This window comes from Hylobates moloch, unplaced genomic scaffold, assembly GCF_009828535.3.
Source record: "Hylobates moloch isolate HMO894 unplaced genomic scaffold, HMol_V3 SCAFFOLD_11, whole genome shotgun sequence".
NCBI lineage: Eukaryota > Metazoa > Chordata > Mammalia > Primates > Hylobatidae > Hylobates > Hylobates moloch.
In genome coordinates this window covers 83,192,593-83,215,333 of record NW_026652286.1, presented here as the reverse complement: position 1 = coordinate 83,215,333, position 22,741 = coordinate 83,192,593, and the positions used below count along the sequence as shown (strand labels likewise).

Here is a 22,741-nt window from a genome sequence, read left to right as displayed (position 1 = left end):
CTGTTATTTTACCTGAGGTTATTTATTGTTCTGTGTACTGTTACCATGTAAGTTGTTTTTATGGAACCTATGTTTTGCTAAAAATATTTTATATAAAGATAGTTTCTTTTCCACTAGAATATTGCTGTTTTTAGATATATTGGCAAAATGTGTATCCATCATCTGCTTCTGTGGCTGACTTTTTATTTTGATTGTCCCTTTCTCACATAAGGTTATACCACTTTTTCCCATACACTGCTTTTGAGATAACTTTAATGTCCACTTTAATGTTTTTGTGAAGTGAAAAAAACTCTATCAATTGATTTAAATGCTGTTATTTAATAGGTTCAAATTATGAAAGATTATTTTAAGTACTTCTTATACCCATTGGGAATATTTAAAAGTGTGAATGATCTAAGTTATTTTTTGGCATAAATCCAAAACCCCTGAGATAGAACATAGATATTTGAGATTATTATTATTATTAAATCCTGCCACTTTGCAAAAATTTTGAGCACCATTTTTTAGGAAATTGATTACATGATCATTCTCATAGCAAACAGTTAGTTATATTCACAGATCCTTCTTAATATGAAAGAACTTAATTTTTATGAAATAACAACCAAAAGCAAATTGTCCCTGTAATTCCAAACCTGTGTCTTCTGAGTCGCTTCTTACCCTTGAATGAAGGATTGAGTGTTACCCTGGATCAATTAATTTGTTGAAATAATCTGAAATTAGCACTTAAGTCTCTTACTGAGCCATAGGAGACAAGGAGGGGACCTTAGGTTCCATATTACATCAGCTCATCTTCGGGCTTCTTTTAGATACTGCTTTCAGTCCTTAGATTGGGCCTAGAGAAATAAACTTGAGTGGGATAAATAATCAATCAACTGCTACATATTTGTTTAGTGAATTTTAGTAAGTACAACAATAAAGCAGGTGTTAAATGCTTCCTTCTATTGACTAAATTATTATATTTGATCTGTTTTGTACTGGATGCTGACAGTGTTTGCTGAAAATTGTTTTGAGTTTATGGTAATTCTTTTCCATACTAAATTAGTAAAGTATTAAAGCCAGATGGGTATTGGGGACCACTTTTGATATTCATTTGGAAGATAAATCAGTTACTTTTCCAATAAAATCATGAGTTTTCTTTTTTAAAAAACAGGACCTGTTTTACAAACATTGTTTAGAAAGAAGTTAATATTCTCTCTGATAATAGCCATTGAGCACCCATATGGATTTACAGAAAGGAGAAATGACTGTATTTACCTCACACCCTCATAAGCCATCACTATTATCATATTTTAGGAGAATAAGCAAATAGTAAATAAGAATGAGTTCTGTTTAGGTGAAGAAGATGAAATACATTTATTAATAGAATTACCATCAGATGTTTGTGGAATATATAATGAGCTGTACCCCAAAACGTACTTAATAAGACATCCCTATCTTAGAATGGGGAGAAATCTCCCTGGAATCCTGTGTATTTCATCAATTCACTGGAATTTTTTCCAGTATGAAGATAGGAGGATAGGAAAACAAAGTACATCTGTCAGCTTAATAAATTTGTAGTAAGGGACTACGTTGTCAAAATAAAGAATTTGGCCGGGTGCAGTGGCTCACACCTGTAATCCCAGCACTTTGGGAGGCCGAGGCAGACAGATCATCTGAGGTCAGGGGTTCGAGACCAGCCTGGCCAACATGGCAAAACCACCATCTCTACTAAAAATACAAAAAAATTAGCCGGGCATGGTGGCAGGCACCTATAATTCCAGCTACTCGGGAGGCTGAGGCACGAGAATCACGTGAACTTGAGGGGTGGTGGTTGCAGTGAGCCAAAATCACGCCAATGCACTCCAGCCTGGGTGACAAGAGCGAAACTCTGGCTCAAAAAAAAAAATTATTTTTAGGGGGTTTTGTTCAGTCTGTTCATATTGGATTCACACTTATTGGAGATAGTCATTGTCATGCTATTGGAGCCGGTTCACATTAAATTAGCATTTTTTAATTTCTATAGTCTAATACTATTGGAAATTGAAAGTGAAAAATCTGAAGAAGCATTCTATGACCCCAAGAATGCCTATTTTAATATAAAGCTTTATTGGAATACTTCTTTTAAATATTTTCAAACTAGTCCATCTAGCTTTATGTTCATAAGTGTTCATGAGATTTCTTCCTCAGCCTCCATAATAGCTACATCAGAAAGCCTTGTAGCTCTGGAGAGATTAAAAAAAAAAAAAAAAAAAGCCAAAGATTGAAAAACTGAAGAGAACTTCATGGAAACTATAATTTCACCCAGGTTTCAGGTGCTTTACAGGAATAGTGATATCCAAGACTTTTTATAGATGCCTAGTGGTTAAGAGCATAAATAAGCTCAGGAGTCAACACTGTCCAAGTTTAAATTCTAGCTCTGGTACTTAAGCTGTGTGACTTTTAGCAGGGTAACCTCTCTACAACTCCATTTCCTTACCTATAAAATTCCTGAGGATCAAACTAAATAATGTGTGTAAAGTATTTACAACAATGGTATATGGTAAGTTCTCAATAAATATTGGCCATTATTTTTATTATAGGAGAATGGGTCATTGTTTATACTTTTAGACAGTTGCTTGTTTTGGAAGTCAGGGTAGATAATGTAGCACCTTATTGATCTAGGGAAAGGATCTTTGGGATGACTTTTTTTCCAGGTCAACGGATGTGGATGTTCCCACATGATACCTGCAGTATCTACTAAGATAGAGACTTGCATCAGAAAATACAAAATATGTGAAAACAAATATGGAAGGATACCTACTTTTTCCAAATATATGTAGTTTTAGTTTTATATTACCCAAACAGTTCGCATCAATAAGTAAGATTTGAACTGTAATTGGTTCTGTTTTATTTTAAAAATGTAAAGATTCATAACAATAGGGTGGAAAATATTGAAATATAGAAAGAAGCCATTATGCCACAAGGTGCTTTCTATTACACTTAAATTCTATGGGAAGCATAAATGAGGCTTTGAATCTAGATTCTCCTTCAGTTCCTGCAAAATCCTTTTTCATCTTATGAATTCCACTGAAAAATTTTAGCTTTAAATATTCCATGAATCAGAGGAATTTTTATGGATACTTCCATATAAGGTACGTTTGATTTCATTTTAACTTTTAGTATTTACACAAATGGTTATGAATGCCAAGAAGTGCCCATGTTTCCCTGAACATTCTCTTTATCCTTCTCGGTGCCTTCTATTTAAGTCTCAGGTCCCTGCTAGCGTTAAACCTGACAATTAGGTCAAGAGATATGGTGGTTTCCATATCAGGAGTCTATGGGGATTAGGTAGAAATTGTCTAAAAGCAATTTCAGTTGAATTAAAATAGATCACCTTCAAGGTCCCCAGAGATGAATGTTAATTGTGTCAACCCTACTTTTTTTTTTAAGTTTGGTTTAGGTTCTTTTTGGGGGACGCAGATTTTTACTTTTAACCAGAATATAAGGGGAAATGGTTGAACAAAATCTAAGAAAGGAAATTTAAAATAACCTATGCTTCTAAAGTCTAGAAAATCTTGTAACCACTTCATTGAAAATATATTATAAATTCTTCTAATTAACTACAGGGTTTTTTTAGTGCATCTCTCTTAAAATGAAAATTTTATAAACATTTTAATAAATCCTGTGTATTTTCTGTTTTCAGCCACTCAAATTGTTTTGGAAATCAGCAAGTTATAAATAATAAATCAATTAACATTTTGTAACAGCAGTACATTTGAAGTTAGGTTTTTGATCCAAATGCAATTCTCGACATATAGAAAAATAAGGTGGCCAGTTTATGGCTATTTCTTGCCGTAAATGCAGGCATGAGGACTAATTGTTTCACCAATGTTTCAAAGATCTTCTTGGGCTAAGGTAGCCAACCCTGTTTTAGTTTACTCTTCTAGGCACTGAAGATAAAAACAATGAATAAGACACTTTGCCCATGATTAGTGAAAATGGTCCTTTTATCACAAGTACAGAAGCTCCCATAAATTCTTTTTCTTCTAAAAGGAAAAAAAAAAAAACAGGATACATGTGCAGAATGTCCAGGTTTGTTGCATAGGGATAGGTGTGCCATGGTGGTTTGCTGCACCTATTGACCCGTCCTCTAAGTTCCCTCCCCTCATCCCCCACCCCTCAATAGGCCCTCGTGTGTGTTATTCCCCTCTCTGTGTCCATGTGTTCTCAATGTTCAGCTCTCACTCTTATGAGTGAGAACATGCAGTATTTGGTTTTCTGTACCTGTGTTAGTTTGCTGAGGATGACGCCTTCCAGAGAAGCTCCCATAAAATTTAAGAAACAAAATAACAAAAGGTTCTGTTTGGTTTTTATCTTTCTAGATATAACAATAACTTTAAGATAAAAAATAAAATTAAATTAACTGATATGTGGACAGCAAGCTGTGTAGATGAAGTGGGAGAAGGCAACACCAATGCCATGAAATCCTTTGTTTTGGGCTGGCCCACAGTGAACTTTGTGGCCACTTTCAGGTAAGAACCACAGCTTGTCCTCTATTTACCTGGGTTAGCTACTATGATAATTTCTAGGATGAACATTTAAAAAAAAAAGTAATCAAATGTTGTTCCTCTAATTTTTAACAGGGAAATATTTTATTCTGATTGTGTATTAAGTCAATAACTCATCTGTTGACAAATACACCCAACCAAAATACTTGTATGCCATATATATCTCCCAATGGGCTTTTGATTAAAATATGTGAAAATTAATGGTAAATATTGGGAACTCTTAGGATCATGTACCTTGGTTTGACAAGTTATTTTTGTGAAAAACAACAACAACAACAACAGGAACTTCCAGGAATATGGAAGGGGAATAGAGTAGTCCCATCTTTAGGACCCCCTCTTCAACATTCCCTTCCTTAATATGTAAGTATTTGTTTTACATATTGAGCTTTCAAGTCTTATCAGTCTTTTCAAATCACTGAAAAAGACTTTCATTGGAGCAAATTGTATAGTCCAATTAAGTTTCAATAAGTGGTATATACTCCTGAATTTTTAAATAGTGTTTTATTATACAAATAAAACTAATGTCGTGAAATACTGGTTGCCCAAACTGTATAGCAGGTTTTGAGTTGGTGTCTATAGAGATGTGACAATAAAAAGCAAATGTATGATTTTAAGGAGTCAGAGTTTCCCAAGACTTACTCCTACACTAGGATGGGGTTGGAGAATGTATGAGTACAGAATATTTGTCCTCTTCTAATGAACATGCTTAATTGGCACTGTCCAGTTCAGAGTGAACAATCACACCTGTGATTTTGAATAACTGTGTCCCAACTTCTCCACTATTTGTTTTACACTTAAAGTTAGTGTCCATCACATGCACATGATGCTTTTTATTCTGCTTCTCTTCTTGCCACCACAAAACTCCTAGGACATCATCATAAAACCAGACAACTTAAATTTTCCACCATGTTAATCTTTTATTAAAAGATAGGCATGTCATTAAATGCTATTATGCACTATTTGGCCCACCACAAGATTTTAAGAACTGATTTGGAAAAAAAAAAGGGTTTGTTTCATTCTCAGCGTATCTTCTTTTCCATGACAGATTTCTCTAGATATTATCATTTCCTATTGCTTAATCTCCTTGGAGTTACAGGTGAAAGGAAGTAATTTTAAGTGAGGGTATGACTACATGACATTTGTAATCAAGGAATTTTCATGAAACTTCTTTTTTTTAAGAAGAGGGGAAAATGTGGATAGAAGTTTTACCTGTATTATTATATTTAAATTATGGTTCTTTAACCAAATGATCAAGGTTAATATCACCAGTGATGTCATGTAGATAACATGTACTCCTTGATATATTGTGATGAGAAGAACAATTAACCTTGTGATCTTCCTCCCAGAAACCTTTAACTCCAGTCTAATCATGAGGAAATCATTCAACAAATATACAATGAGCTATATTATGCAGGATACCTGACCAGCACTCCTTAAAATCTTCAAGGTCAAAAAAACAAAATTGGAGAAAGACTGAGAAATGGTCATAGATCAGTTACTAAAGAGATATAATAATTATAATGTGGTATTCTAGATTAGCTTCTAGAACAAAAAGGACATTAATGGAAAAAATGGTGAAATCTGAAATAAGCCAAGAGTTTGATAGTAATGTACTAATATTGGTTTCTTAGTTTTGACAAATGGGCCATGATAATGTAAAAGAATAACATTTAGATTCCTCTGAACTTAAACAGCATGAGAACTATGTAGGGAATCTCTATATTATCTTTGTAACTTTTATGGAAATCTAAAATTTCTGAATTTATTTTTTAAAAAAAGTGAAATGTTGAGGAGTTCTGCCTCTGATATGGCAGAGTGAGGTCTTTTGGAGAGAAATTTAAACTTGGAAGTAGGCACAAGTACTGGGTGAGTTTCCTGTTTTTAAGGCCTTCGCCTGAGGGCAGGGTACAGTTACATCATGGTGTAGAACAACTAAAACTGGCAAAAACAATCTTTCTGAGCTGAAGAACCAGAGGACAGAAGCTATGTCATCCACAGCTATTGTGAGATGAGGGGGAGAATCTCAAAAAGGAAAGTAGCAGAGAAGAGAAGCTCCAAATTCTATGTATAAACACTGCCCAAATCTCTGGCTGATCACCAAACCCTACATGCATAAGATAGACTCAAAGCATCTTGAAGCTAAGACTGAAAGAATTGAACTGAGCTGCAACTCATCACAGATGAAATAGAGTTTGTAGCTTCATCTAATCAAGTTAGTTTTATGCTAAAACAAAAATATCAACACTGTTCCACAAATATAATAGAATACAGTCTCCAAAACAAAACATTTGTAATGTCCAGAATACAATCTAAAATATCTTGATGTGTGAAGAACAAGGAAAAAGATAATCAATAGAGGCCAATCTTGAGATGATTCATATGTTAAATTACCAGAAAAGAACTTTAAAACAGCTTTCATAAGTAAGCATGGCAGGTAAAAGGAAAATTCAATTTAAATTAATAAAAAGATAGGAAATATCAGCAGAGAAATAGAAAATACTAAAAAGAGCCAAATGAAAATCCTAGAACTGAAAACTAAAATATTTTAAATAAAATATTTTCTGATTGGCCTTCTTTGCAGAATGGAAATGAAAGAGGAATTGGTGAACTTGAAGATTTATCAATACAAATTGTCTAATCTGAGGAACAGGAAAAAAACAAAGATTTTTTAAAGGAAAAAATGTATCACGGACTTGTGGGAATATATCAAAAAGTATAATACACATGTCACCGGAATTACAGAAAGAGGAGCAAGGAAATGGGGCTGAAGAAATAGTGGTTAAAAACTACCTAAATTTGGTAAAAGGCATAAATATACAGCTCACTGAACCCTAGACAGTGTGACTATTAAGAAGACTATACCTGGTCATGTTATAAACAACTGTAAATCAAAGATAAGAGAAAAATCTTGAAAGCAGTCAGATAAAAACAATGTATTACAAGTAGAAAAATGACATTTGAATTATTATGGTCCTTTCATTAGAAGCTATGGAGGTTAGAAGACAGTGGAACTTTTTTTTTTTTTTTTTTTTGAGATGGAGTTTTGCTCTTGTTGCCCAAGCCGTAGTGCAATAGCATGATCTCGGCTCACTGCAACCTCTGCCTCCCGGGTTCAAGTGATTCTCCTGCCTCAGCCTCCTGAGTAGCTGGGATTACAGGTGCACACCACCATGCCCAGCTAATTTTTTTGTATTTTTAGTAGAAATAGGGTTTCCCCATGTTGGCCAGATTGGTCTCAAACTCCTGACCTCAGGTGATCTGCCCGCCTCAGCCTCCCAAAGTGATGGGATTATGGACGTGAGCCACCGCGCCCAGCCGACAATGGAATATATTTTTTAAAGTGTTGAAACAAAAACCTTTTAACCTAGAATACAATATTCAGCAAAAATATTATTTTTAAATGAAGGTAGAATGAAGATTTTTTTTAAAAACTATAATAATTTATTATTAGCAGAACTGTCCTACCAAAAAAAATGTTAACACAAGTTTTTCACACTGAAGTGAAATACAAGAGGGAAGCTCAGATCTTTAGGAAGGAGTGGAAATCATTGGAAATGTTAGGGAAATCTAGGTCATCATCCGTTTAAAATTCCGTCAGGTAGCAGGTTAAAGAAGCAGTCTCTACTATCCAGTTACTGTAATAACTATTTTTTGTAAATGTAGCCAGACACAGTGACTGGTGCCTGTAATCCCAGCTGCTTGAAAGGCTGAGGTGAGAGTATCACATGAGGGGGGGGAGTTTTGAGACCAGACTGGTCAATATAGCAAGATTCTGTCTCTACAAAAAATTCAAAATATTATGCAGGCATGGTGGCATACACCTGTAGTCCCTGCTACTTGGGAGGCTGAGGTGGAGGATTGCTTGAGGCCATAGACCTGGGCAACATAGACCCCATCTCTAAAAAAATGTTTAAAATAGCTGAGCATGGTGGTACCCATCTGTAGTCTTAGCTACTTGGGAGGATGTGGCAGGAGCATTGCTTGAACCCAGGAATTCAAGACCGCAGTGAGCTGTGATTGCACTACTACACTCCAACCTGGGCAATATCTCTAGCCTGAGCAAGACTCGGTCTCAAGAAAATAAAAATAAAAAGTAAAAACTAATAGCATTGAAATCTAAGACTGACAATTGCCAGAATCTTTGAAAACCTCCCAGTTGAGTCAAATTGAGGAAAAAGCAGACAATCAATGTGAGCTTTTCATGCTTTACTTTGGAAGACAGGGTAGTCACATCTCAAAAAAGCCCAAAAGGAGTTTCATCTCTATCACTACATATACTCTAACACTACATATATGCTATCACTACATATACTCTGATTCACCAGAAAAATAGGTGCTGCACCTTGATTTCACAAATAATGGTATGATAGAATGGGAAAATTAGTCAAAAGACACAGGAAGTACTTGAATCTGACAATGGTCTATCTATAAGAATCAGAAAATAATATTTTAACTTAAGTACCTACTGTGAATCTTAGACTACAAACTCAGGTATGTATGTTTATCTATAAATCAAATTGAAACTCATCTTAAACCCCCATTTTGCCAGGCTGGTAGGAAATCAGATTTTCTTCTTTACTGGAACTGCTGTTTTTGTAAGGTAGAACTAGAATACAGGAGACTTCTAAGATGCCTCCAAAACAGATAAAGGGCTTCTGACTTTAGTCTATTGTGGTCACTGTTGACATTTTTTCCTATGCCCAGAGTTGTCCCTGTATATCCAGAGATGTTCTGCTTCTTTGCCATAAGGGCGGGCAGGGGGTGGGTGGAAGGTATCTTTGCCAATATAAAAACTTTGGTGCCTAGGACTCAGCCTCCCTAATGACTTCTTAAAACCATTTCCTCTGGGTTCTTTCTGTTTCCTTAGGGCACCTTAACTGAGTGACATATGGTTCCCGGCTCACTCTCAGTGATGACAGGCCTCTATCTCCTCCATAATTTGAGAGAATCTTCTAATCTGCCATGCCCTTTTTATTTTATTTTCCAAGATACACTGCTTTCTCCTGTCCTGGATCTTACGTCTTTTTAATGGGTTTAAGTATTTATAAAACACAGAGATAGTCATTGACTTTGAAGTACTTCTATTTTTAGTCCTGTAAAAATGCCTGAGATTAAGAATCACTAAAGAGAGGGAGTCCTGGATTCAGGTATAGAGCAGGGGGGAAAGGGAAATATACAAGAAGATTACACAAATCAATCTCCATACATTAACCTGACACACTTCATAATTTATATTTTGAAGTAATATATGCTATATATTCAAACAAACAAGGGAACACAGCAATGAGAATGAATTGGCCAGGCACAGTGGCTCATGCTTATAATCCCAGCACTTTGGGAGGCTGAGGCAGGTGGATCACCTGAGGTTGGGAGTTCGAGACCAGCCTGGCCAACATGGAGAAACCCTGTCTCTACTAAAAACTACAAAATTAGCCAGGCGTGGTGGCACATGCCTGTAATCCCAGCTACTTGGGAGGCTGAGGCAGGAGAATTGCCTGAACCCAGGAGGCGGAGGTTGCGGTGAACCGAGATTGTGCCATTGCACTTCATCCTGGGCAAAAAAAAGTGAAACTCCCGTCTCAAAAAAAAAAAAAAGAAAAAAAGAAAAAAAAGAGAATGAATTATCTAAAACTACATGTAGTAATATAATTAAATCTTATAAACATAATGTTGAAGCCAGACACAAAATAGTATATACTTTATGGTTACATTTATATAAAGTACTCAAACATGCAAAACTGTTCTGTGCTACTGGAAGTCAGGATAGTGGAAACTACTGCCTGGAAAAGAACATAAGGGACCTTCCAAGGTGATTTTCTGTTTCATGATCTGGGTGCTGGTTTATGTGAGTGTGTTCAGTTTGTTAAAATTCTTCAAGCTGTACATGTAAGCTTTGTGCAGTTTTCTCCATGTATCTTTTATTTCAGTTAAAAGTTAAAAAAAATACTAAGAGTCTTAAAGGGGCAATTTTCTTTAACTGCTTTGAAAAAAGCAGGTCTGAAGCAAACCTCTTATCTGTTTCTCAACAGATTTTTGCTAAATAAATCCAAGATTTGACATAAGTGAACCTAGAAAATCTATTTTAGAAAAGAGAATACATCAAAAGATAGTAAGGAATTGTAAAAGATGGAAAATGTATGCTCAATGGTAAAAAAAAAAACAACAAAAATGTGTGATACACTTTCTGATGACCAATCCTGGGAGATTGCTTATGAAGAAAATTGCTAAACAACAAAGTTAGTGAATAAATGTATTTTTGGAAATAATAAAATAACTAGGATTTCCAACATCACTAAAAAGATTAGAAAATTAGCCAGGCCTTGTGGCATGCATCTGTAGCCCCAACTACTCAGAAGGCTGAGCCAGCATGATCACTTGGGCCCCAGGAGTTCAAGGCTACAGTGAGCCATGATCATGCCTCTATACTCCAGCCTGGGCAACAGAGCAAGACCCCATCTTTAAAAATATGAGAGAGAAATATGATTTTAAAAGCTTGTTAGTGACAAGGCCACATAGGAATAAACTTTAAATTATTTTTAATCTGAAGAATTAAATGTAATAGTGAAATCAGCATAAAAATTAATGCTAATTTAGTTGCAAATGGATTGATCTTAGAAGGTTATAGTTATTAAGAATAAGTTTTCAGTGAACTAATTTACTAAATCATAATCTTGCTGTATGTATTTTTTTTTTAATGTTTCTTTTCCTAACAACAAACTGGTTTCTGGGCAAAGAGATTTCCATCCACATGCCAAATTTCTCTTAATTTCTGTGTTCTCATTATTAAGCATACTTTCTATTTGTATGGCCGTTTGAGCTACAGAAATACTAACCCAGTTTCATAGATGTAGAAACTGAGGCTTAGAGGTTAAGTGACTTGCCCATGATTGTCTAGCTTGCATATAATTTTGAAATCAAGTGTTAGATTCCAAATCAAGTACTCTTTCCACTATAGGAACTCTCTCACGCTGATATAATACCACTTGTAAAAAAGCAGTAAAGTAGAAAAGAGAGCTTGTCTTAGATCCATCCAAAAGGATTTAATACAACTACATTTGACTGTAGTTTTTCCAAAGGGATATTTCCACTGCAGAGTTCTCTAGAACACAATTATACCAAGGTTGCAGCTTATGTGTACAACTGTATTAGTAACAACAGGCTGTTGATATTTTCATCTGGATTGACAATCCTAAATCTGTTAGCATTTGTATTTTATGTGGTTTAATTTTTCTCTTCCATTTTCTTTGATTGCAGTTCTCCAGAACAAAAGGACAAATGGCTCTCTCTCCTTCAGAGGTATTTTTTCAGTATTCATATTTTTAATCTTTAACCTTTAATAAACGAATTAAGACCTTTTCTGCAGAGATGTGCCCCAAATTATTCCCCTTCTCCTTAGTAGAAATTGTTCATTTGTCCTCTAAATAAGCTGCTGTTTATGTCGTACACTAGCTACTTACTTGCTACAGATAATGTTCTCTCATTATATGTATTTCTTAACTTTCTAGGAAAGAGAACATTGAGGTCTAGTTAAATCATTTTAGACAGAAGTTAGTCAATAATCTCCTCTCTCTTTCCATTGTCTCCAGCCTACCAATTGGAGCTAACAGTTTCCTCAAAGTATGTATTAAGTTTCCATAAATGCAGGGTTTTCTGCTAAGCACCTCAAAAATAATGGTAGTTATTATCCCTACCATTGAGCATGCAGACTAAAATGATTGACTTAGGCTCATGCGTTAGACTTACAGTCCTTCCCTCCCTCCTGTCCTCTCTCCCTCTCCACACAATAGGATAACCAAGATTTACACCCTACTGGGGAGTTAAATGAGAAGTACAAGGCCATTGCTTTGGTTTGACCTTCTAAAATATTTATTATATATGTTCCTATACTTACCAGTAAGGTGCTGGACCTGTCCAAAGAAGACAGACATTACCCAGAGGTGCCCTAACCTGATTGTGCTTCTCTCAAACCTCACTTGACATTCCTGTCCTATTTTTTTGTGCCCATGCCTAATGTCCTGAAATTTTTTTATTCTCTTCCAACCCATAATGTAATCTGACTTTGCTGAGTCTTCTCATCTTTTTAAAAAATAGCATATAAGTATATTGGAAATATTAGCAAAATAGGTTGATTTTTTAAATAAGCCATTAGCGAATTCCATCTGACTCAGTGTTGTTTTGGGTTGTTGTTGCATTTGATTAGATACATCAATCTAGAGAAAGAAAAGGACTACCCGAAGAGCATTCCCCTCAAAATCTTCGCCAAGGACATTGGGAATTGTGCCTATGTAAGTGTTTCTAAGCCAGAAAATTAAATTCCAAGTCCCTGCATAAGACAGAACACTATGGATAAGAAGAGAGACAGGCAGGCAGGCAGGCAGACTGTGTATGTGCTATGGAAGGTAGGCATTTAGAAATACCATAGGGGGAAAATGCATTTTCCTGGTTATATGTATGTCTTCATATATATGAAAAATGAACCCTAGAGAAAATGAAGCAAGAGAAATTCATATGAACTACAGTAGTAAACATTTACGCTTGGAAAGAACATTGCTTGTGACGTGCCTCTTTCCTCCCTCTGGCATGAATGTTTCTCTGAATCTTTTCAATAGCAGCTGCAGAGGCTTGTAGTAAAGCTGTTTCCACAAAGAGTATTTCCTATTATTATTAAGCAATTTTTTCCCAACTTGTCACTTCTTAAGCAGAAAGTGGTTTTGAAAAGTTCTTCATTCTTTAAGTTTTTAGGGATTGAATCCCTTAGGTTAATAAGAAGATGATCTAGGAGAGGTGACGTTTTTAAGGGATCAGCATTGTACTACTTCACAGTGTTTATCATATTGGTCAAATAAATATTAAGTCTTTAACCCCAGCTATTATGTATAATTTGATGACTGAAATCATAGTACAAGAGATAAATGTTATCAATTATGAAAAATATGAAAACTAATGAATATTTTATACTATCAACTGTCATACTTCACAGCAGCTCTAGCTCACACAGAATAGTTTATTTGTGTGTGGAAAAATATGTAGTGCAAAATAGTTATGTTTTGGCCAAAAGCAAAAGTTATGCAAATGTTCTGACCAACTCCTGAATGCCAGATGTCACTGCTTGAGGGAAATACTCAAATTTTTATAGTATGAGACTACAGAGATCTCCTGTAGCAATGTAAGACAAAACAAAACAAAAACCCTGTTTTTTTCTGTCTGCTTTGATTCAGTTGTGGCAGTTGGTTACATTCAGGGTTTCCTGGAAAATCCCTTAATTTTTTTTAACACTTTCTTTTCAGTATATGGAAAGTGTGTACTTGAGAAAGGACTGATGTCCCACTGTCATTTTGGAAGAGAAGATAAGAGATGTGGTCAGGTTGGGTGCTCTGTTTTTATCACTAGTACCCTGGTTAAGTCAAGGATGATGTGACGTACTCTGTCCTTTGCTCTCTAAAGTAGCTTTCATAACAAGACTCTCATTCAGGGAGCCCTGCCTCCAGAGCAATTCCCCCAAATAGGAGTGCATGTGTGGGAAGCATTCTTTGTCTTTGCCCTCTAGTTATACACACCTTGTCAGTAAATTATGCTAATATGGAACAAAATTGCCACATTTTCAGTTTGTCTGTTATTTACTAGCCAAAGAGTTCTACCTGCTGAAATTCATTTGTTTTATATACTGGAAAGGCATGTAGGAAAAAAATATACTTTCTGTAATTATGTTTTGAACATATGTGGCTAGTATTAAGAAAAACTATTATCTTAGAAACCAGGTTATTGGGAGGATAGATTCTTCACATTACAAGACTTCATGGGAGAGTTTCTTTAAATTAAATGGAAAAAACTTAGACTTCTTAAAAATCAGAAGCCTTTTTAAAATTACCTCTCAATTTCAAGCCCAGTATGTCTTATACCTATGACACTCTGGTAGAAGACAGACACTGGTTGAGCGCTCCAAAGACTCCCTGTTTCACTCTGAGACAATTTTGCACAATCCTGGGGGCTACCAGGAACACAGTTTGAAATTGTGCATTTAAAATGCTTTTTTAAATTAAAATTCAATTAATTTTTAGAGGCAATTTGTCATATGAAATAATTCACTCATAGAGAAGAAATTCTATTAATGGAAGGATAAATAATGAATTATCAGATTTCATTTACCTTTATTTTTATATCATTTTTGTATTTATGCTACTTTTTTGTGCCATTTAATCCTTCTCTATCAGGGACACAGCCCTAATTGCTGATTTAATCTTATAATTCTCATGTGTAAAAACCTATGTATGTAGCAAGTTTTTTTTTTTATGACATAACATTGTTTTATATTTAAATAATGTATTTTGGAATTCAGCAATCTCTATAGATATCTCAGAATCTTGTTAACTCTTTTTTTTTTTGAGATGGAGTCTCTCTCTGTCACCCAGGCTGGAGTGCAGTGGCACAATCTCGGCTCACTGCAAGCTCCACCTCCCGGGTTCACACCATTCTCCTGCCTCAGCCTCCTGAGTAGCTGGGACTACAGGCGCCCACCACCACGCTCAGCTAATTTTTTTTTTTGTATTTTTTTTTTTTTTAGTAGAGACGGGGTTTCACCGTGTTAGCCAGGATGGTCTCAATCTCCTGACCTCGTGATCCGCCCACCTCGGCCTCCCATGCTAGGATCACAGGCATGAGCTTGTTAACTCTTTTACTGTTTGCTGCAAATTGTCTATTTTTAAGTAAAAGTGTTCAATATAGTTTAGCACAGAGCGATTACAGATACTCTATTCATTGGCAGAATTGATAATAGAATTGAGCTTCCTAAAATTTTCAGTTCTTCTAGGCTCATTGGTTTTATGTCCTCCAAAGATTTCAACAATTAAAATCTTAGTGGCCACAGTTTGTGACACATGGAAAGTTCTCAATAGTGACTTTTTAAAATTCTAAGCTTTAAATGTCTGTTGTAACCAGTTATTCTCCTGATTTTACCTAACCTGACTTTATGCCATGCAAAGAAATAAAACCCTGTATTGTGAAAACACTACTAAGGAAGAAATAGAAAGAGATTCAGCTCTTGTCTTTTTTTTAATTACCTATTGCCTTATGGAAATACAATTATGGAAATAAGACAGAGAGCCAACCTCACTGATTTATTTTTTTAATTGGGAGCTGGGTCCATGTACTCTCTCTGAAATATATTTAGTCTTTCTTATTTGCTTAAGCTTTTATATTCTGTAAGCCATGCATCCTTTAAGAGAAATGTTTTATTAGAGGGCATAATTTATAAGGGAATGAAAGCAAATTATAATCAAAGGTTTGTGTTCTACCTAAATCTTATGCTTTACTCTCTCCACATTTGAAATCAAGATTTGCCTTTCGATAGTCATTTGACAATGATTATTTGTTAACCTGTTTTAAAATTCATTATTTTATAGCTATATTTCTTAATTTTTTTCTACAGTCTAAAACTATAACAGTAATGAATTCAGATACAGCGAATGAAGTTATCAACATGTCATTACCAATGCTAGGGATAACTGTAAGTTATTCTGCTAGACATTCTTAATTAAAAATAAACTTTGATTATTTATGTATTTTCCTTCCATCATAAGACAGCTGATTATTAGAGATACCAAAGTCATATTTTACTCCCCAAAATATAGAAAATAAGAATGGTAAAGCTTTAATATGATTAATATATGGGTGGTGCTGTTCTCCTATTTTAAAATCTGTGTGAACTGAAAATTTTAAGATTGGACTATAATTTTAAAGTGACAATATGTATTTTATTATATATGCCATATATATATATATATATATGTACAAAAAATTTTTTGGTATAAAGTTCTTAATACAGTTTCATCCTCCTTCTCCCCTTGCTACTGGTCACAATTTGACTTTTCCCCTATGTAATTATCCTGTTATTATCCCAAGACTCAATCAGTCTTAGGATGATGAATTCTGAAGAATTTGCTCTATAGTAGAATTTTTACATAAAACCATATTGGCTGGCTATAAGTCCTAAGGATGATATGGCTAATACCTCTGATAAATTGGTAAATAAAAAGACAAGCTTTGAATTAGATCATGGATTTGGAGAGCTTTAGTGTGCACGGCACATTCTTCCCTGTTTTACTTTTAGCTTTGTACCTTTCTGTTTTCTGTGTTAGAGGTGAATTTTTGAGAATTTTAGGAGTGGAGAAGATTAGAACATTTTAGGATGAGGTAGAGGAAAGAGAACTGGAAGACTGTCCTCATCACCTTGCTACCAGTTGTATAAACACCACACAATGAGTACTTTCATTAAAGGGAATGACTTTCAAAAGGATGATAACTAAAGGAAGCACTTAAAAACACTATTCCTTGAGTGAGATTCTCTGTAAATATGAAAGTACACTGTATATAAGCAAATCTAAATACAATTAATAATACTGTGGAATACTATGGCATGTCTTAAATAGGTGTCACGTTACATCATTCAAGGAGCACTGTTTCCAGAGCAATTCATGACACATATTTAAGACATGCCATAGTATTATTAATTGTGTTTAGATTTGCTTATATGCAGTACTATAGTTAAGCCCTTTAGAACTCAGGACAACCAGAATTTGGGATAATCTGATAATTAGTTAAATTTAGTAATATAAATTTGATTACATTTTAAATATATGCACTGGGTAAAGTAGGCACCTCCATTAATTTCTAAGCTATATGAGTATACTTTGGAAGAAAGTAGATAGTTTTAGAGGTATGTAGAGGAAGTACTGACATGATTCATTCTCTTATCTATGCTTTTCCTTTGGATAAAATTATTAATCTCAGACCAAAAAAAACTGTTAATTTAATTAGGAATTGAGACTATTTGGTTATACCAGTTTTAAGGGATTATTATTACAGTGTTTTCAGACACTATATAAAAAGAAAGGATTTTTATTAGATTGGCCTTCCTATTTACAATAAATTTTTTGACTAGGAGGGATGGGACAGGGAGGAAGTAACAGATGAACTGAGTATGGGGGGTGGAATGGTTTTTATGGTATTATAAGGGCAGGGCCATGATTTTTTCTCAGAAGCTAAAGGCAAGGATATCAAATATTGCCAACAGGCTTACCTGTTCTAACTTCATTTAAAACATTTCTGTTTTATCCCTCCTAGAGGATTCAGTAAAATCTGTATAATTTAGTATCATTTCTTTCAAGTGGGATTTATAATGTTGCTGGATTATAATTCTGCTAGTGAACAATTTTATTGTTTTCTATGACTGGGCCTATTCTCTAGAACAGAATTCTTGTCCTTTCTTTCCCCAGGACTGAACTTGCCTAAACTAAAGCCAGTAGAGGTTGTGCCAATTACTTATCTCCTCAAAGCCTCTTGGTCATTCTCCTGCTCAGAAGCAGCTGAGCTAATAATCAGCCTTTGAGATATTACTTTTTAATCATAGACACAGCAGTGTTTGTGGTTTTCTGGATAATAAGGTTGTCTTTGCAGGGGCACGTTGGAGGTTAAGCCCAATAGTCTCTGAGAAGTGGAGGGACATAGCAGAAGTCAGGACTCTAAAGAAGAGATTAGGCTTTAAGAGCCAGGAATATTGTTTTTCCTTCATAAAGGGGCCTAGCTATGATTTTACACTCTGTAGGCTACCTATATAGTGAAGGCCTGATTCCACTGCAGTTCGTGGATCTCTAACTATCACTGGGTAGGGGGCAGGAGGGAGGACACATAACCAAAAAAAAAAAAAATGTGTCCTCATTCAGGTATCAAATGTGAAAGATTTATTGTGACATTTAACTTTTATCTCTAAGGGCTCTGAGAGAGATTACCAGTTGTGGGTCAATTCTGGCAAGGAAGAGGCTCCATACCCACTCATTGGTAAGTTTTTGCAAAAGTCTAAGATAGCATTGATTGCGTTTTAATTATAATTCTAAGTGCCTCCAAGAATTGGTCATATGGTCTTAAGCTTAAATACTATTAAATATGAAATTTCATGGTGTTCATTTAATAAATATCTATCAAAGATTTACTATGTACTAGACAAATAATATCTCCTCATTCAAGCAGCTAATGGTATAGTTGGGAAGAGAAATATAAACTTTTCTCTCTGCTTTTTCATTTGACAAACAAGAGTTATCCTGCCAAACCTTTTTAAATTTTTTTCTAAGAAAGAAAGATGTGTTGGTATTTATTTTTCTCCATACATTTATTTTTCATATTCAGTTTTTTAATTTCCTGTTCCCTTACCTACTATGTGCCTCTATGGAAGACCATCTAAAATATAGCCATGCATCTTAATTCATCAGTGAGTATGTAATACCTGCTATGTACCCAGAACCTTCCTAAGCATCATGAAGAAAATCAGATTAACCCATTTAGACTCCTAAAAGTCTTTATTATCTGCTACTTCAATAACTAAATTATTTTGCTATTTCTCTAGTCAGATTTTCCAGCATTTGTCATGAGGAATTATTGATAAATATGTTACATTTTACCTTAAGTCATTAGCTAAAAAATATTTCTTGAGCAGTAATTTCATTCAGTGTGGTTAACAGAAATAGAACAATTAAAATAAAGGACAGGATCTTTACCAGTTCTTGAGATGACGATGATAATTATGATGATGACAATTTCTGTTAACAATTTTAAAATGCTTGCTACCTGTCAGACATTGTGCAGAGCATACTGTATGCATTATTTCATGTAATTCTTTTATTTATCTATGAGGTCACAACTGTGTAATTCAGTGTTTCAAGTGATCTTAGTAATCTAAAACCAAACTTTTCTACAAATGTATATGTCAGATTTAGAATACAGAAAGTGATCATGCACAGAGCTAAAGACAAAATTGACTGTATTTCAGGTTTTTAATGTTGTCATTTTTGTAATAGTCAATGAGCAATAAAGTTATTAAAAATCAAACACTTAAAATAATTGTTTCAATAAAATATATTAATGAAAACTATGTAGATGGTAACTTTTAGGCTTATGGCAGCCCCAGGCTTCCTGACTAAGCTCTTACTGAAAAACAGTGGGACATAGGACATTATTGTCCCATGATTTAGCAGCAGTGCTTAATCATTATTTTAATATGTTCTGCAAACATCAATTGTAGATTAGCTCCAGGCTATTTTGATCAATTGATTTTGTTTTATTATTGTCATAGAAGCCTTTTTCTGTCTTAATTTCTGGAAATTGCTGTAGTACTTGATATTAATGAAACATTGACATTGTATGCCTAGACCAGCTGAAAAGGAAGAGTAAGAGTTCGCTGAGTTACATTTAGTGATAAGTCATGAATAGAAGGGAACTTGCTCTCTGTACTTAAAAAAAAATCTACATCACAGTGGTATTTGAGGGTTACATTAAAAGGATGTAATTACTTAGAATACTAAAGAGTTAAAATCATGCTGTAGTCAGATGTCCAGGGTTTAGTTTTTATAGTCTGTACATTCCTTTTTGCATCTGTTTCTGTGTTTCTGATCCCCTGCAGTCTTCCTTCTGATTATTGCCTCTGAACATCAATCTCAGAGGGCAGCAGTGAGAGGGAAGCATAAATCAAACCAGTCCCAATGCTCTTGAGTAACTAACTGTATAACTAATAAAAATTAATGAAATGTTTTTAGGCAAACATCTTGTGTTAAATAATATTAATAATAGTGATACTTGACATATATAGATCCTTATACTTCTGTGGTAGGTAGAAAAAAATATTTTAAATCATAGATTTGAGACTGAGCAAGGACATGTATTTGCTGAAAATTTATAGATCTAGTTAATGTCAAAGGAGACAGTAGAATACCTTTAATTATTCTTAGATGCACGCATTGGAAAAGTCAGCATTATGGAACTTGCAAACTGATCTGTGCATTCATTCCAAACAAGATAATCTTTAAAGATTTTTTTCTTCTTTTTCTCCCTCCTCCCCTTAAAACTACTTTGGTAGGACCACCTGCATACTGGTCTGCCAACTGTAAGAGTGTAAATGATCATTCTGTCAAACAAAGGGATTCTTTATGCCAAAAGTCCCAGGAGTAAATTGCAATACATTCCTATTTTGTAGTACACATGCTAACAGTACCAGTCAGCCTGAAGTCTACATTTAGATTTGTCTCTGTGTAGGGCATGAATATCCATATGGAATTAAAATGAGCCATCTTCGAGACACTGCACTCCTGACACCAGGATCAAAGGACTCTACCACCCCTTTCAACCTCCAAGAGCCCTTCCTTATGGAACAGCTCCCCCGAGAGATGCAGTGCCAGTTCATCCTGAAGCCCAGCCGCCTGGCTGCAGCCCAGCAACTGAGTGGTGAGTTGCTTCTAGCAAAAGTTTTCATTCCTGAACATAAATTTGGTACAAAGGCAAAGACTCAAACCTTCCACCAGATGAGGTGTTTTTTCTTGGAATTTGCTAAGTATTTTGAAAAAGAAAGATGGACTTTTAGAAGAAGATGGTTTTATAAATCAGCAATAGGCATGATTGACTAAGAATCAGCAGCAATACAGTCTGTTCCTTTTTTCTTCACCATTCTTTCCCCTTTAACCTTATTCCTACTGCAGAGTCAAAGGCACTAAGGAGTGCTGCAGGTGCTTCAATGCCTTCTTTGTACTGTAATACACTCCAACTGTGTGTTCTCTCTAAATGGTTGCATTATAAAAAGGATCCTGTCAGTGATGGGTGTCAGAAGATTGTGATGCCCTACCTGGATTCTTGGTGCTGATAAGTATGTGAAGACTAAGATGATTCCTACAGAAGTCTCTCCTTAGCCCACTAATCTAATATGAATTCCCTGTGAACCTAGCAGTCTCTTACCCACCCCACAATAAAGACTCTGAAATGATAAAAGTGATGTTCAGTATAAGAGAACTGTAATTTACCCTAACCCAAGTTTGAGCTTTAAGCTCTGACTGAAAGGAAGATTGTATAAGCAACAGAAGGAAATTGATACCAAAAAGTATGAGTGAGATAGTAGAAAATTGATTGTGAATTTCTATAGCTACCTTTGTCAATGTGAACCAACTGGGAGACCCATGGATTCGCGTTTTGCAAAGGACCAAACTTGGACCCCAGGCATAATAAGTTTAAAGGGATGGCATAGACCTTGAGAGATCACTGAGGCTACCTTCCTGCCACTTGACAGATTATTGGCATCGTCTGAGTGCCAGGCGAAAATCTGAAATTCTTCATCTGTATGTGATTCAGCTGGTATAGCATTAATGAAAAATTAGCTCATACTGTTTTTATCTTCATTGCAGAACAACCCTACTTTAAGAAACATTTGTATGTAGCTATCTAAACTTAGAAAAAACAAATTAAATCAGCACTCATTGTAAAGGTTTTTTTTTGCCTTAAGTGTTAATACACTCCAAGATTGTTTTAAACAGAACCTCCTCTAATGCATTTGAAGTTAATTTCTAATTTATATTTCATACTAAAACATATAGTTTCTGAAATAACTACATCAAGAAATTGTAACAGCATTGTGAAACTTATTTTCCTGTTCGCCCCTTTGATTCAAGATTTTGACATTTTATTGGACAAAAGAGTTGTAACCACCATCTGTTTTCTTCAGCCAGCCTTTGTTCATTCTATTTTTCATCTCTGGAAGCCCAGACTCCTTCTGCTTCTTTCAAACTTACTAAACTCTACCACTTTCTCCATCTGTTAGTCCCCCTGTCCATCTTTACTTTCCTCCTTATGCAACTTAAATTCCATGGTTATCATGATCATCCCTGTCTAGCAGAAAACTTCTGTTTCTTTGACCCTCTTTTCTACATTCCTATACACCTCCTAAAATCTCACCTCTAGATGAACTCTGTGCCCTGTTGGAAGAAATCATATAGCATCAAGGCTACTTGGTATCATTAATGACCAACCTTAATGGGCATTTCATACTGGGTGAGTAGTCTTAACTTTGTTTCTGTGCAGCATTCTCCAACTACTTGAGTCAACTGTCTTATATAAATTTCCACCCACATGTACATCCAGCCTGTCACTTTCTGTTGATAACCTAGCCTCAAACTTTATACTTTACCGAAGTCATCAGTAAATCAGTAGATCAGTCATCAGGGACTCCCTCATCTTACCAACGTCAGATATACAGATTTACCTTGAATTTGTTAACAGTCATCTCTCTATAATAGTAAATTGAGGTTTTGGACTCTAAAATTTTTCACTCACCTTGGGTAATTTGGAACGGGGAACACTGAGACATCATGGTCTTCCATCCACTAAAATGTGAGCTCCATGAAGGCAGG

General features: G+C 35.1%; 1 protein-coding gene across 1 annotated transcript in view; it reads left to right on the top strand.

Annotated features, from left to right (window-relative positions):
- The first annotated feature begins 4,346 nt into the window (after positions 1–4,346).
- Positions 4,347–22,741, top strand: part of ARHGAP20 (Rho GTPase activating protein 20) — a 47,562-nt gene continuing 29,167 nt past the window's right edge. Inside the window, exons 1-6 of the mRNA XM_032167331.2 lie at positions 4,347–4,490; positions 11,781–11,822; positions 12,727–12,811; positions 15,952–16,029; positions 18,293–18,359; positions 20,604–20,792. Of these exons, the coding sequence (XP_032023222.1) occupies positions 4,387–4,490; positions 11,781–11,822; positions 12,727–12,811; positions 15,952–16,029; positions 18,293–18,359; positions 20,604–20,792 (565 nt within the window). The 5' untranslated portion in view covers positions 4,347–4,386. The remainder of the gene's footprint in view (positions 4,491–11,780; positions 11,823–12,726; positions 12,812–15,951; positions 16,030–18,292; positions 18,360–20,603; positions 20,793–22,741) is intronic.